Below are 14044 nucleotides of genomic sequence, written 5' to 3'. Positions count from 1 at the left end.
CCTGAGCAAGAGAGGGGGTTGAACGGGGGCAGACGAGGAGTGGAGAGGGGCTGGAGGCCGCGAGCTGGCATCCACCCTGGACGGGGAACACTCACGCTTTTGCGCAAACAATGACCACGGGTCTCTACGAGCACAACAGCCAGCAATTCTCCGTGGTCACTGAGATCTGGACGACGGCCGCATCTGCTTTCTGGCGCGGCGTCTGGTCGAAGACTGCGGACACGGCGAGAGCTGAACAGAGACCGATGCGCGAAACGAAAAGCGGCAGGGTCGAGAGCAAAAAACTTGGAACAGGCAAATAAAAATAAAAACCACGAGAGTATCACTGTCGAAATGAGTGTGAGCAGAAGAAATACGATCAGGAGGAGAGCGAGGTGTGATAGACGCAAGCGAGCGGCGGCGCCAAAGCGGGGATTTCAGGTTCCAGGCACAAAAAAACAATGAAGCATCGGTCACTTATTCATTGCCAATTGCTGCTGATGAATTAATCTGGGTCCATGTCAACTCTCAGATCATGATTGCCTCGTAATCTACGATAATTGGATCTGGGTGATGTGTCCTTGAACCCTGTCCGACAGTGGTACTCGGTGGCTGGACCCCTAGAGGTTAGAGTGGCGCGGTATGAGGGGAGTTCTACAGGACGAATACTTGAGTCCAAGGTACCTCTACTTGAAGTACGAGTGCGTCTTCTGAGTTCGAAAGGAAATTCACGACTTGGACAAGTATACTTGGACGGTGGGCTCAACAAGTTGACCGCACACTGGGTGTGCGTCTCCGCTGTCAACTGGCATCACAACCGAAAGCCCTGGCGATCCCAGCGACAACCATGGATCACCCAGCCTAACCTTGATGATTTCCACGGTTCATGGCCCACCAACAGCATTCTCTTCATCGAATAAAATTGGGTTGTCGACTTCAGAGAGGTAACTTTGGTCACCGTCCCGAAGGGCTTTTGCCTAGCCGAAGGCTCTACGAGTATATGCAGACCAGGACAGATGTGCACTGTGACAAGGCCACGTTGAAATCCCAGATCGCAGCCAACGACCCGGCCTTTTCCCAAGCCGGCATCAGTAATCTGCATTGTAGTCCCTGACTCAGCCAACGATCGGTCAGCAGAGAGGGGTTGTCCTGTGGTCGACCTGCTGAAGGAGCGAAGCGGTGTAGATCCATCGGCGATAACAATCACGGGGGACAGACGGTTCTTCATCCTGTCTGGACCCCGTCGCCGAACTCTGATCGATGTGTCAAGACAAGGATTCAGAGGGAGGTCGGCGAGCTGCCACGCTTGCGTTGTACACGGCGGAATGTACCGGTACAGGCTCTTTGGTCGCCTTCCATTGCGCAAGTCCCACCGAATATGAGTCCCAACCCTCGGACCTTGGGCACGGAGACAGAGCGACAGCTCGCCCATGTCTAGACACGTTTCAAGGCGTTATGACCAGCCAATCAACTCCCCTTTCCCCGCTGCAGCAGCGCTAATGCATGGTTCACAGCGCCCGGGGCATCGTCAACTTGGGAGTTGGGACCCCGCGATGAGCTGCCGGGATTAGCGCCGCACGCTTGTCCTTCTCGAAACCGCACTGCATTGTTCAGAACAGTTCAGGCCTGCGCTCAACTATGTATGTATCGCCCTTGGGTTGAGAGGGTTGAGACTCCAGAACTTCAGTGTCAAATTGCAATGGATGGATGCAACATCCGCTCGCCGCAAATTGCGTGTCGCCACTGTTGTATGATTGGGTCATACTCTCCGAAGAGTCAACGACAGACTGTACTTTCATCCCTCGCTTCAAGGATTCCGATGGGATATTTTTGTGCTGAAAGCTGAAGCAGAACCCGACGTTTTTCCAGAATCTGGTTCCAGAATAGGCACAGATCCGTGCGGCATGGAGCCCAGTCCCGTGAGGCATACTCATACCGAAGTGGCCATGCATGGAGATAGTACTTTACATCGAAGACATAACAAGAAAGTGAACATACAACGTCGAATGACCGGGCCACTCGTTGATGAGAATCGAAGAGTCAGATACTTTACGGGAGGACTGATGTACTCGTAAGTACCAGGCTTAATACTAAGTACGAGTACTCCTCGGCCATATACAAGATGGATATAATCACTCACGGCCTCCGGGATACTCAGTACGGAGTACATAGCGACCAGAAAGCGAATAATGCCACAGAGTCCCTCGAGCCCTGCGGCATGAACTGTTGCATGTATGATGTGCTGGATGCTGGGTCCATGTCCAAACGAACAAACCCTCGGATCGTAGTCGGAGGCGGAGGAAATTATTTCCGTATCTCTGACCTAGGTAGGTACCATTTTCGGCTTAGTTTAGATCATACCAGGATACATACTCGATACAGTTTAGTTCACAAGGTTCGGCTTCGATAATGCTTCTGCCGCAGCTCCCGCTTATCTAATCGCTCCCCGCCGACATTGAAAAATGTCAACCTCGCGTTGACGACCTTGCCGTCAACGGCTGTTACCAGGTCCGCGAGGGTCGCGCGCTTCGAAGTGCCGCGAAGGAACAATGCCTCCACGGAAGAGACCGAACCTTGGAGCAACTGCTCCGCGCGGCGCGACGGGTCAGCCCGAGGTATGTCTGGCGGGCCACCATGCTCTGGAGACAAGCTGACATGGATGATCTTCGCAGCCTGGAAACCACCAAGAGACCGATGCAGCAGAGAAAAAAAAGCGCGCTTCTACGATGAAACCGCAAGTCGCACCGGAGCCGACCACCAACGCTAAAGAGCACGCAAAACCCAAGCAAGTCGACCCATTCGATGCGGTTCTGGAACCCTTCTATTATAACAAATCTCTCACCGACCCGATTGACACGGCCCGGGACAAATGGAACCTGCTTCCGGCATTCTTGAAAGTTAAGGGACTAGTCAAACAACACATCGATTCCTACAACTACTTCGTGGAGGTTCAATTGAAAAAGATCGTGCAGTCGAGCTCGATCATTCGGAGTGAAGTAGATCACAACTTTTTCCTCCGGTTTACGAACATCTATCTCGGCTCTCCTCGGCGTCCTGACGAGAGCAACGAGTCTGTGGAATTCGAATCTACCGTCACGCCGAACGAGTGTCGACTGCGGGATATGACCTATGCCGCCCCAATCTACGTCGATTTTGAATATGTGCGTGCGCGCCAACTTGTGCATCGCAAGGCCGTAGCCATTGGCAGGATGCCATTGATGCTGCGGAGCTCCAAATGCGTCTTGGCCAACAAGACACCGGCGGAAATGCACTTGCTGAACGAGTGTCCTCTGGATCCTGGTGGCTACTTCATCGTCAACGGAACAGAAAAGGTCATCTTGGTTCAGGAGCAATTGAGCAAAAACCGCGTTATCGTTGAGGTCGATCCGAAGAAGGAAATCGTTCAAGCCTCGGTGACAAGTTCATCGAATGAGCGCAAGTCGAAAAGTTATATCATCCTGAAAAAGGGAAAGCTGTATCTCAAACATAACGTGCTGAGTGATGATGTCCCTATCGTAATACTTCTCAAAGCCATGGGAGTTCATTCCGACAAGGAGATGTTGCTCCTTGTTGCCGGCGTGGACCAAGTTTACCAAGAGGACTTCGCCGTGAACTTTGAGGAAGCAATCAAGCAGAATGTTTACACACAACAGCAGGCACTGGACTGGATTGGGTCCAAGATCAAAATCAACCGCGCGAGGCAGGGCGGTAGTTACAAGAGAACCCATATTCAAGAAGCCATCGAAGCGATATCCTCCGTCATTATTTCCCATGTGGAAGTGACCAACATGAACTTCCGACCCAAAGCCATCTACGTAGCTCACATGGCACGCCGCGTGCTGATGGCCAAGCACGACCCCGGCATGGTCGATGACCGGGACTATGTCGGAAACAAGCGGCTGGAGTTGGCAGGTCAGCTGATGGCACTTCTGTTCGAAGACTTGTTCAAGAAGTTCTGCTTCGACATCAAAATGAACTTTGAGAAAGTGCTTCAAAAGCGGCGCCGAGCTGAGGTCTTCGACGCATGGAGTGTGATCGGCATGCATGGGAACCACATCACCCAGGGCTTGAACCGGGCCATCTCCACGGGCAATTGGAGTCTGAAGCGGTTCCGCATGGAACGTGCGGGGGTGACTCATGTCTTGAGCCGGCTCAGCTACATCTCGGCACTGGGCATGATGACTCGGATTTCCAGTCAGTTCGAAAAGACCCGCAAGGTCAGTGGCCCGAGAGCGCTGCAGCCGTCGCAATTCGGTATGCTTTGCCCGTCCGACACACCTGAAGGCGAGGCCTGTGGTCTTGTGAAGAACCTGGCTCTCATGACGCACATCACGACCAATGACGAGGAGGGTCCGGTTAGAAAGTTGGTTTTCATGCTGGGTGCAGAGGACATCCTGACGGTCAGTGGGCGAGAGATCTACGGCCCGGGGTCGTACATAGTCTCCTTGAACGGCACGCCCATTGCGCTCACACGGAGACCGAAGAACTTCTTGGAGTCCTTCCGCCGACTTCGACGGATGGGGCGGATTTCGGAGTTTGTCAGCATATACATCAATCACCACCAGCGGGCTGTCCACATTGCCACGGACGATGGGCGAATATGTCGACCCCTGATTGTTGTCGAGAACGGCCGTCCTCTGGTTGAACGACATCATCTGGAAAAGCTCCGAGATGGGACGATGCAATTTGATGACTTCTTGGCTCAGGGACTGGTGGAATATCTGGATGTCAACGAGGAAAACGACTCAAACATTGCAATGTATGAGAAAGACGTCACGGACACGACAACTCATTTGGAGATCGAGCCGTTTACCATCCTCGGGGCAGTTGCCGGGTTGATTCCGTATCCACACCACAACCAGTCTCCTCGGAACACGTACCAGTGTGCAATGGGTAAACAAGCCATTGGGGCAATTGCTTCTAATCAGTTCCTCCGCATCGACTCCTTGCTGTACTTGATGGTGTACCCTCAGAAACCGTTGGTCAAGACCCGAACTATCGAGCTGATCAAGTACGATCAACTCCCAGCTGGGCAGAACGCCATGGTAGCGGTGATGAGTTATTCCGGTTACGATATTGAGGATGCCCTGGTCCTGAACAAGGGCTCTATCGATCGCGGCTTTGGCCGTTGCCAGGTTTACCGCAAATACATGGCTCAACTGAAGAGCTATCCCAACGGCACGATGGATCGGCTGGACAAGCCCCAGTACGAGGATGGCGTTCCCATTCCTAAGCATGCGATCCTGGAGAGTGATGGACTGGCGGCGGTGGGCGAGAAGATCAATGCTGGGGAAGTGTACATTAACAAGTCATCCCCGGACCAGCCCTACTCGACAGGCATCACTGGGTCCGACGCGGGCCGACCGACCAAATACATTCCTGCGCCGATGACGTATAAGTTAGCGGACCCCAGCTACATCGACAAAGTGATGATCTCCGTCACGGAAGGCGAGGGCCAGATCGTCAAGGTGCTCACGCGGCAAACTCGCCGGCCCGAGGTCGGCGACAAGTTCTCGTCGCGGCACGGGCAAAAAGGTGTGACTGGGCTTATCGCCGAGCAAGTCGACATGCCATTCACAGACCAGGGCATCGTACCGGATGTCATCATGAACCCACATGGCTATCCGTCACGCATGACCGTGGGCAAGCTGCTAGAGCTCGTGGCGGGCAAGGCCGGAGTGTTGACGGGGCGGTTCGGATACGGAACAGCGTTTGCGGGGGATCCGATCCAGCAGACGTCAGCGATTCTCGTCGACCGGGGATTTAGCTACGGCGGCAAAGACTACCTCACGTCAGGCATCACGGGCGAGCCGATGCCGTACTACGTCTTCTTTGGGCCGATCTACTACCAGAAGTTGAAACACATGGTGCAGGACAAGATGCACTCCCGGGCCCGGGGTCCGCGGGCAACACTCACTCGGCAACCGACCGAGGGCCGGTCGCGCGACGGAGGACTGCGGTTGGGAGAGATGGAACGAGACTGCCTCATCGCCTACGGCACCAGCCAGCTTCTGCTGGAGCGGCTGATGCTGTCATCGGACAAGCACGAGGTCGACGTGTGCGAAAAGTGCGGGTTCATGGGCTACCTGAACTGGTGCCAGCGGTGCCGGTCGTCGCGCGGGGTGGTCAAGATGACAATCCCGTACGCGGCCAAGCTATTGATCCAGGAACTCTTCAGCATGAACGTGACCGCTCGACTGAAGCTGGAAGACGAGTTTCCAGAGTCACGAGGATTTCAATGACCTGGCTCATCGAGTACTTCTGTCCATGTACATTAAAGTTCGCCCTTTCATATACAATGAAACTACAAATGATGACATATCTTCACAAATGACCTGATTTTCTCGGCACTGATAAGCTTCGAGGAACTCTCCGACTTTGCATCGTTTCAGGCGATGCCTACAGTGTCACTGGTCTCGCAACTATATTCCGGACAGTCAAACTTTGAGCTCTGTCAGTTTGACGTCGATCCGGACCAGCATTCGAACCAAACCCATAGAAAGGAAACATCGAGAAAAAATCGAAGCAAAACAAAGTTACCGGTGATTCCGCGGGAAGTCTGGCTGGAGATCATCTCATCAAGCCGGGGGTTTGCTAGTCAAGCACGCTCGATCGTTCCTCTTTCTCTCTCTATCACTGCGTCTTTTGTCTGTGCCTGTTGACGATACGATATACACCGCATATACCGTCGCCCCGAAAATGCAGTCCAGTCCGTATACCGTGCCGTTGCGGCCGCCGCCCAAGCAGGAAGATTGCTTCACGATGCCCGGGTTCGGGCTTCCATTGGATTACTGCCCGTTGGCAATGGACGCTTATGGCATAAAACACCGCGCCCTGTTTCCCTCCGCTCTGGACGATCGTGATATCGAGAAGGGCTATATCAGGTATGGTATCCTCTCGGTCAAGGGAGAGGTGTTCACGGGGCAATTTCAAGTGGAAACTGATATTGGCCATTCTTAGTCAACCATTGATGACTCTCCGAGAGAAAACAATGATTCGCCTCTTGAACGAGTTCACAGATCTACAGGATTGGCCGTCCAAGGTAAGTCGCTTCCCGCCTGTGAGCCGCCTGACGATGCTGACCAGGAGGCAGGCCTTTGACGCAACGTACATGGAAAACTGGCGGCGCCAAGTGATGAGCACAGGGGAGGATATCAGCGAAAAGATGGTGGATTGGATCTGCGACGAGCTTAAATTCAAGGCGCGGCTCTACCAACGCACGGGCACGGTCAGCGTTTTCAACGGAGACGTGATCAAGGCGGACAAGCGTGCGTTTGTCTCCATTGTAGAAAATATACGCCGAGCGACTGAGAACCTGGAGAAGATCGCAGCTTCGATTGAACTGTATCACAAGGTCGCTGTGGAGGACCGGGAGCGGAGCTTCATGCATCCGTCGTTGTTCCCGCTGGTATTTGGACGCAGTCGGATCCTGCGCGACCGGGTGATTGGGGTGGACGAAGCCATTGACTCCATTGGCCAAGGCGAAGTGCTGAGGCACCCAGAGAATCCCGGCATCAGCCGCAAAGACATGAGCTGGGCGATTGCGTCGCGGGCAGACGTAGACGTCCGGCCGTTCAGCTCGAGGTTCCAATGGCTGCCAACGGATGTGGGATTCCGCGCAGACGGGTCCTGCTACCTGGCCAGCTACGTCAACAACCTGCATCCGGAAGCGGAGCGGGACGCGTACCGGATGATCGAGCAGACGCTGGACGAGGTCATCCCGATTTGGAACCTCGTGCTGACACCGCTGGTGGACTTGCTGCATTCGCGCTCGCGCATCGAGCTGCACAACGTGCAGTACCATAAAGTGCCCGACCCCAATGACAAGCCGCCAGCGCAGAAGCCAGGCGAGACCGACCCTTGCTACGAAGAACGTATAAGGGACTGGAAGAGGGAGCGCTACGTCGTCGTGCAGCCCGAGCCCGGCAAGTTCTCCCCGATTGCAATGCCCCCGGAGTTGCTGGACGACCTACCCCCGGAGAAAAGGAGCACGCACCGGATCGAGTCTCGGCTGGATCTTCTCAAGGACTTTGGCCGCAGTCGAGGGTTGCAGGTATTCATCCGGACGATCGACTTTGGGGCGACCCCTGAGAAGCCAGTTTTCGACACTACATGGCATATTGATGGGCAGATGGTGGGTTTGCTTCCTAGCAATGAAAGAGGGGCGGATGGTGTTGACAGAATGACCACAGAATGAACACGTTTGCGCCACCGCGCTGATCTGGTACATCATCGAGAACGCGGAAGTTGTCCAGGTGGAATTCCGCCAGTCGTCAGACGTGCAGCCGCTCCTAGATGTGGAGCACGACCAGGCCGAATCGGTCTGGCTGGAGCAGATCTTCGGGCTGACGAACAACCACCCGGCGGTGCAAGGGGTCGGGGCGGTCCGCGGCAGGACCGGGCGCGTGATCGCGTGGCCCAACCTGCTGCAGCACAAAGTGCATGTCGAGGCCAAGGACCGCAGCAAGCCGGCCCGCGTGCGAGGGGTCAAGATCATGCTAGTCGACCCCAACATCCGCATCATCTCAACGGCCAACGTGCCCCCGCAACGCGCTGATTGGGTCGACAGCCACCATGACAAGAGCCCAGACCAGTGGATGAGCCGGATGAAGCGCGAGCAGGAGATCAAACGATCTCGTCAGGAGTTTCCTTTAGGGTTCGACGAGGCCTGGGAGATCTTCACTGAGTTTCGCAAGGAGCTGGTCGCCTTTAACCATTATCAGGATGTTGCCTTTCATTCCAAGGTTGTCCAGGTTTGATTATTTCCAAAGTACTGACGGGCATAAAGAGTGCGTTGAAAAATGGCATTAGAAATGAATAGTGGTTCGAATTCAACAGGTTCATCAGAATGCTCCCATTCTACTCGATCGAATCGAATATTCTCATTACATGCCGTAGCCTAATGTATCCATAACGCCATCAAAACAACAATAAAACGATCTAGCAAATCTAATCATCAACGGCTCCCCTCACTCCCGCTGGCCGCGCCCGAGTCCGCGCCTCCTAACCCCTTCTTCCTCCGCAGGGTTTGTCCGGGACCTTGGAAGCGTGGTTTCTCCTCTTCCACGGGTCGGCCGCTCTCATCCCGCTTCTTCAGCGGTTTGATAGCGTACCCGAAGAAGAGCTTATTCGGCGGCAGGCGGAGTGGCTGCGGGCCGTTGGTTCGCCGAGTCGGCGGCGGATGACGCGGGTCGGCGGTGCCCGGTGTCGGGGTGCTGGGTTGAGGGGTCGTCGCTTTGGAACCCTTCTTCGCGTTCAAGCGATAACCCGTTGAGAGAAAGTTAGAAGACACGGCTTTGGCGCCAGCCGTAGCGTCGGTCGACTCCGGCGCGATCGCGGCGTAGTTGATCGCTTGTGCCATCGTGCCTGCTGAATGGATCCGACCCCCTCCGGGAATGTTCGATGGAGCGGCACCACCTGCTGGAGTGCTTGCTCCACTGGGGCGCGCTGTGCTGGGCTCTTCATAGCCAACAGGAGGCGCAAAGTCAACCTCCAGGTCCGTTTCCAGCACAGAGATGGCGTTTTTCTCGTTCTCGGGCTTCGTTTCCAGCACTGCGACCTCGTACACTTGGTCGTTATAGAAGAATGTGAAAACATCGCCCTTAGTGAGGCAGGAGAAGTTTCGGAACGCGTTCTCCAGCACCGCCTTCGGGTCACTGATTTCGAGGAAGGCCGTCGACTGCGGCTGCAGCTTGATGAAGCGGCCGGGCGGGAGATCCGTCGATTTCACCTGTACGAGATCCCCGGGTTCCAAGAGAAGGGTTTGCATAAGCTGCCATCCCAGTAGTCAGCCCCTCATCCATCATTTATATTGTCCCGGGTAGAAGACGAACCCAATACGGCAGATAGATCTTGCCCTCCTCCGCAATAAACTCCAGCACACCGGCATGCGTCATTCGCCCCTTGATGCCATTATGCAGCTCGAACAGCATCGGATATGTAATATGTAGCCGACTCAGCTTATCCAGCGCGCTCGGTGGCATGATTACTTTGCCGCCATGGTTCACGTTCTCTCGCTCGGGCCCGGGAAGCATCGCGACCGGGTAGCAGCGGTAGTACTCGTCGAAGCGTCGCCGGCTGGTGCCTGCACCGTAGTTCATGGCGCCGGGACCGAGGATGCCGTCCATGGGATCTGTGTCCCAAAAGCCTGGACGATACTGTGTCCGTCAGATGGTTCTTTCGGTGAGGGCGGCGGGATACTCTACCATGGCGGTGAAGGTGGTGGAGGGGTTAGGTGAAGGCAGAGATTCGACGAGTAGAAGTGAGGAGAATAGATGCCAGTTTGTTCTGGCAGAAATACGGTGAGAGAACGAAAGCTTGAGTAGTACTAGGTAAGATTCAAGTCGAAGTTATTCAGCACGGAGTAATAGGAGGTACCGTAGGAGTAGTTAGTACTTTTGACCCATGACGCAAGTTGTTGATGGTTTCCCGTCTCCGATTTGATTTGATCAGTCAGATACGTGCCTACGAAGCTCTAATTCTGACAGCTCAACACAGAGCTCTGTGATCGCCAGTTCAACATGTCCATGCCATCAGTCCGCCCCAAGCGTGCCGGCGAAGAATTCGCCCGCACTTACATCGCCGAAGAGAGCGAAAGCGGCCCCTCCTCGTCCAAGAAGCCACGCTTCGATCTCCGAAACCCCTCCGAACTAGCCCCCGATGAGCCCGAGGAGGATGAAATCCTAGACGCTGATGAAATCGGCCGCGGACGCGGCGTCCGCCGAAATGCCGTCAATCTCGACGGATACCAATCTGACAGCGACGAAGATGCGTTCGATCTGCGCGCCGAGGCGAAAGCAAAGGCCAAGCGGGAGGAAGAACGCGCGGCGGCCGCCGATGATGATATGTTTGCCGATTTGAAGGAGGATGAAGGCGGCGAAGGCGATGAGGGGGATGCGACATCCCGCAAGGGCAAGAAGAGCGTCCGCTTTCTGCGAGACGATGAAATCGTCGGTCAAGTGGGTAGTTCGAGTGGCCCGCGCAAAGTGCGCGTCGATCTTAGTCGGCCGGACGAGATCAAACGGGCAGAGGACGCGGTGAGTGAAAGCGAGAGCGAAAGCGATGTCGACGACGAGGAGCGCGCGCGCTTGGACGAGAATCTTGACGCGGAGGTCGGCGCCGGCGGCAAGAAGCACCATGCACCGCTCATTGACGCCTTCAACATGCGCGCCGAGCAGGAAGAGGGCCGATTCGACGAAGCTGGGAACTACATTCGAAAAGCCGCCGACCCGGACGCGATCCACGATCGTTGGCTAGATGGTGTGTCCAAGAAAGACATCCGAAGGGCAAAGGAGGCTGCTGAACGACGAGAGAACGAGCGACGAGAAAGGGACCGCCAGATGGATAGCATCCTGACGTCGGATCTCCTCCGGACCCTCATTACGAACCTCGAAAAGGGTGAGACGGTGCTCGAGGCGCTGGCACGACTCGGCAAGGGCCTGAAGAAAAAGCCCAAGTGGCAGACGAAGAAGAACAAGAAGAACTCTCAGAACGGAGGCAGCGAAGACGTTGATATGGGCGAGGAAGACCCGCAGGAGACCGCGAAACGAAAGGCCATCGACGACATCACGGGGGCCGCCGATCTACTCCTCTCAAGAGGCATGGCAGACATCTACGATGCAGAGCGGGAGGTCCTAACGCGCCATTACCGACGAGAGACGGGAGAGACATGGGTTGATCCGCCTGAGCCCGAGGCCAGCGCAGAGACGCAGGAGGGTGCGGATAGCGCGAACGGCAGCGCTGTGGCCTGGGAGTTTCGCTGGTCCGATGCTCGGGACGGGGGGCAGATTCATGGGCCGTACGACAGCGCTACAATGCAGTCCTGGAGGGACGCTGGGTACTTTGGCGAGGGTGTGGAATTCCGACAAGTTGGTGATCCGGATGACAGCTGGCGTTATGTGACGGCGTTCACCTAGGGTTGATGACTGGTCTTTGATAGAAATGTCGCCTGTACAGTAATCATGATATCCTCGTTCCGTTTGACAGTAGTACTGAGAATCCTGGAAACTGAACATTATTAAAAGACAAGACCCAGATATCACTAACGCGCCAACCATAATATCATACATCACGTCAATGCAATGCGAAAAAAGACCGCGGCCTCGCAACCCGTTTTACGCGACCCCAGACAGCCCATTCTTTAAAAACACGCAGATAAATAGACCCAAATCGAACGCCTAAGAAATTTCCATGGCATCACCGTTGGCATGCGACAACGTCACATCGCCAGTTTCCCGGATGAATCGCTTTTCGAACTCGTTGACGAACTTGACACTCCGCCCAGGATCGTAGAACAATCGGAAACTGCGCTGGATGTCGTCGATGCTGACCGTCTTGGCCTTTCGCTTCTCCGCGAGTAATTGCGACGTCGTGATGATGTTGCTGGCATATCGTAGCCCGCATTCCTGGCCAATCTTGGTCAAAAGTGCCAATGCGTCGGGGGACAGCTCGACTTCCTCCTCAGCGGCGCGGATGGCGAGGATCTGGTGAATTTCATCCGCTGTGTACGGCTGTGTGTTGATGATAACCACGCGGTCCAAGAAATCTAATGGCAGTCCGTGCGGTGACTGATAGTTTGTTCCGCGAATCCGAGTATGACCCCGGTTGCTGGCCATGATCACGATCGGGGCGAGCTCCGCCTCCAGCGCGCGATTGATGTACGAGAAACACTCGATATCGAGCATGTGAACCTCGTCAATGAACAGCACGCCCGGAATAATCTCGGCTTTGCCTTCTTCCTTCCACTCCGCGACCTTGGTGTTGATCTGGTCGCGCACTTCGCTCCGGATCTCGCCAGTGTCTCCCGAGAACAGCGCCAGGAAGCCCTGGGTTCGGGAATTAATCACGTCGATCTCATGTAGGCTGACCGTGTGCACAATCTCCTTTCTGACTTGCAGCTCGCCCTCGGGGCACTGCACGAACTTGACATCCGGTCCCATTGCGTCGTAGTCTCGAGAGCGAGCATAAGAACGGCCAAGCTTGGTGATCTTGCCGGAGGACTTGTCGATCGAAATCACGTCACCCGCCATGACGCGCTCCTTGGTCATCGAGTCAATCATCTTCGTGCCCATGTCGTAGATCGTTTCCATATCGGTGGTCTTGATCGTGAGTTTGCCTTGTTTATTGCCCTGACACAGTTAGTATGAGGCGCTTCGCAACTGCATTTCATCTACCGCATACCCCCGTGATGCTGCGATCAATCTGAATCTCCACCACTTCACCCTCGATAATCTCGCTCTCCTCCTTGATACGCACGCCGATCGACTTGCGAAACGCCTGTGTGAGAGCTTCGGTCTTGGACATCTCCAACGAGAAGATCTCCGAGGATGCCAGCGTTGTGAACGGAACATCCGGTCCAAGCGACTGCGCCATGGCCATTGCGATTGCGGTCTTGCCGGTGCTCGGCGGTCCCGAAATGAGGACTGCTCGGCCCGCAATCTTGCCCTCCTTGACCATCTGCAAAATCACAGCCGCCGCCTTGCGGGCCTTCTCCTGGCCAACCAGGCCCTGGGAATTAGCCCGGGGCTGCAACGTGTCGCCATCGACACCAAGGCCCCGGATGTGCGAATGGGCGGCGATGAGATTGAGGCCGCGGAGCTCCCTCTGCTCCGAGATTGTGGAAATCGGCTACCATGACAGTTAGCAATGGGCTGGAAACGCAAGGGACGGGCTGGACTTACTGCCGTCATTCTGAAATCGTCGACAACAGACCGGCTCTGACAAGCCTCGGTGCAAGAATGGCTGCTCGTCGCGGGCTATTGGAGCTTTTTTCACAGAGCTGTCGTTCCTTGGCACTTCTCACCGCCTTGGGGAAAGAGGGCAGAATCGGCGTCTGTGCGTGGTTGATCCAGACCCGAAGTAACGGATCTGGTAGACTTTTTGTTCAGAGACGAAAAATACTGATAATACTTTACTTACTACTCTACAGGGACTGTCAGGTCTGGTCGTTCTTTGCGTTGTGCGTGACAGTCGTGAGGGCATCTGAAATGCCAGTTTCAGGCCGCAACAACAGACACTGCCCTTAGGTACTACTACTGGTCGCAGATGGATGCAAAGAGAGAACTAA

At 55.1% G+C, this 14044-nt stretch overlaps 6 protein-coding genes across 6 annotated transcripts; 4 read left to right on the top strand and 2 right to left on the bottom strand.

Annotated features, from left to right (window-relative positions):
* Nucleotides 1-2101: 2101 nt before the first annotated feature.
* On the top strand, nucleotides 2102-2366 carry VTN31DRAFT_1715 (uncharacterized protein; the record flags this gene model as incomplete). The annotated part of the gene is made up of 2 exons (XM_069401803.1): nucleotides 2102-2306; nucleotides 2362-2366. The coding sequence occupies 2 exons, from the start codon at nucleotides 2102-2104 to the stop codon at nucleotides 2364-2366; spliced, it is 210 nt and encodes a 69-aa protein (XP_069264571.1).
* Nucleotides 2367-2528: 162 nt separating this feature from the next.
* On the top strand, nucleotides 2529-6221 carry VTN31DRAFT_1714 (uncharacterized protein; the record flags this gene model as incomplete). The annotated part of the gene is made up of 2 exons (XM_069401802.1): nucleotides 2529-2594; nucleotides 2652-6221. The coding sequence occupies 2 exons, from the start codon at nucleotides 2529-2531 to the stop codon at nucleotides 6219-6221; spliced, it is 3636 nt and encodes a 1211-aa protein (XP_069264570.1).
* Nucleotides 6222-6970: 749 nt separating this feature from the next.
* On the top strand, nucleotides 6971-8176 carry VTN31DRAFT_1713 (uncharacterized protein; the record flags this gene model as incomplete). The annotated part of the gene is made up of 1 exon (XM_069401801.1): nucleotides 6971-8176. One exon carries the CDS (start codon nucleotides 6971-6973, stop codon nucleotides 8174-8176), a length of 1206 nt encoding a protein of 401 aa, XP_069264569.1.
* Nucleotides 8177-8935: 759 nt separating this feature from the next.
* VTN31DRAFT_1712 (uncharacterized protein) lies at nucleotides 8936-10187 on the bottom strand (the record flags this gene model as incomplete). The annotated part of the gene is made up of 3 exons (XM_069401800.1): nucleotides 8936-9751; nucleotides 9813-10136; nucleotides 10185-10187. The coding sequence occupies 3 exons, from the start codon at nucleotides 10185-10187 to the stop codon at nucleotides 8936-8938; spliced, it is 1143 nt and encodes a 380-aa protein (XP_069264568.1).
* A 312-nt stretch (nucleotides 10188-10499) lies between these two features.
* On the top strand, nucleotides 10500-11894 carry VTN31DRAFT_1711 (uncharacterized protein; the record flags this gene model as incomplete). Its single annotated transcript, XM_069401799.1, has 1 exon — nucleotides 10500-11894. One exon carries the CDS (start codon nucleotides 10500-10502, stop codon nucleotides 11892-11894), a length of 1395 nt encoding a protein of 464 aa, XP_069264567.1.
* Nucleotides 11895-12155: 261 nt separating this feature from the next.
* Nucleotides 12156-13667, bottom strand: VTN31DRAFT_1710 (uncharacterized protein; the record flags this gene model as incomplete). The annotated part of the gene is made up of 3 exons (XM_069401798.1): nucleotides 12156-13106; nucleotides 13159-13605; nucleotides 13659-13667. 3 exons carry the CDS (start codon nucleotides 13665-13667, stop codon nucleotides 12156-12158), a joined length of 1407 nt encoding a protein of 468 aa, XP_069264566.1.
* Nucleotides 13668-14044: the final 377 nt, after the last annotated feature.

This window comes from Thermomyces dupontii, assembly GCF_041956625.1.
Source record: "Thermomyces dupontii strain NRRL 2155 unplaced genomic scaffold VTN31scaffold_1, whole genome shotgun sequence".
NCBI lineage: Eukaryota > Fungi > Ascomycota > Eurotiomycetes > Eurotiales > Trichocomaceae > Thermomyces > Thermomyces dupontii.
The sequence above is the reverse complement of the archived record's forward strand: the minus strand, read 5'-3'. Positions and strand labels throughout refer to the sequence as shown.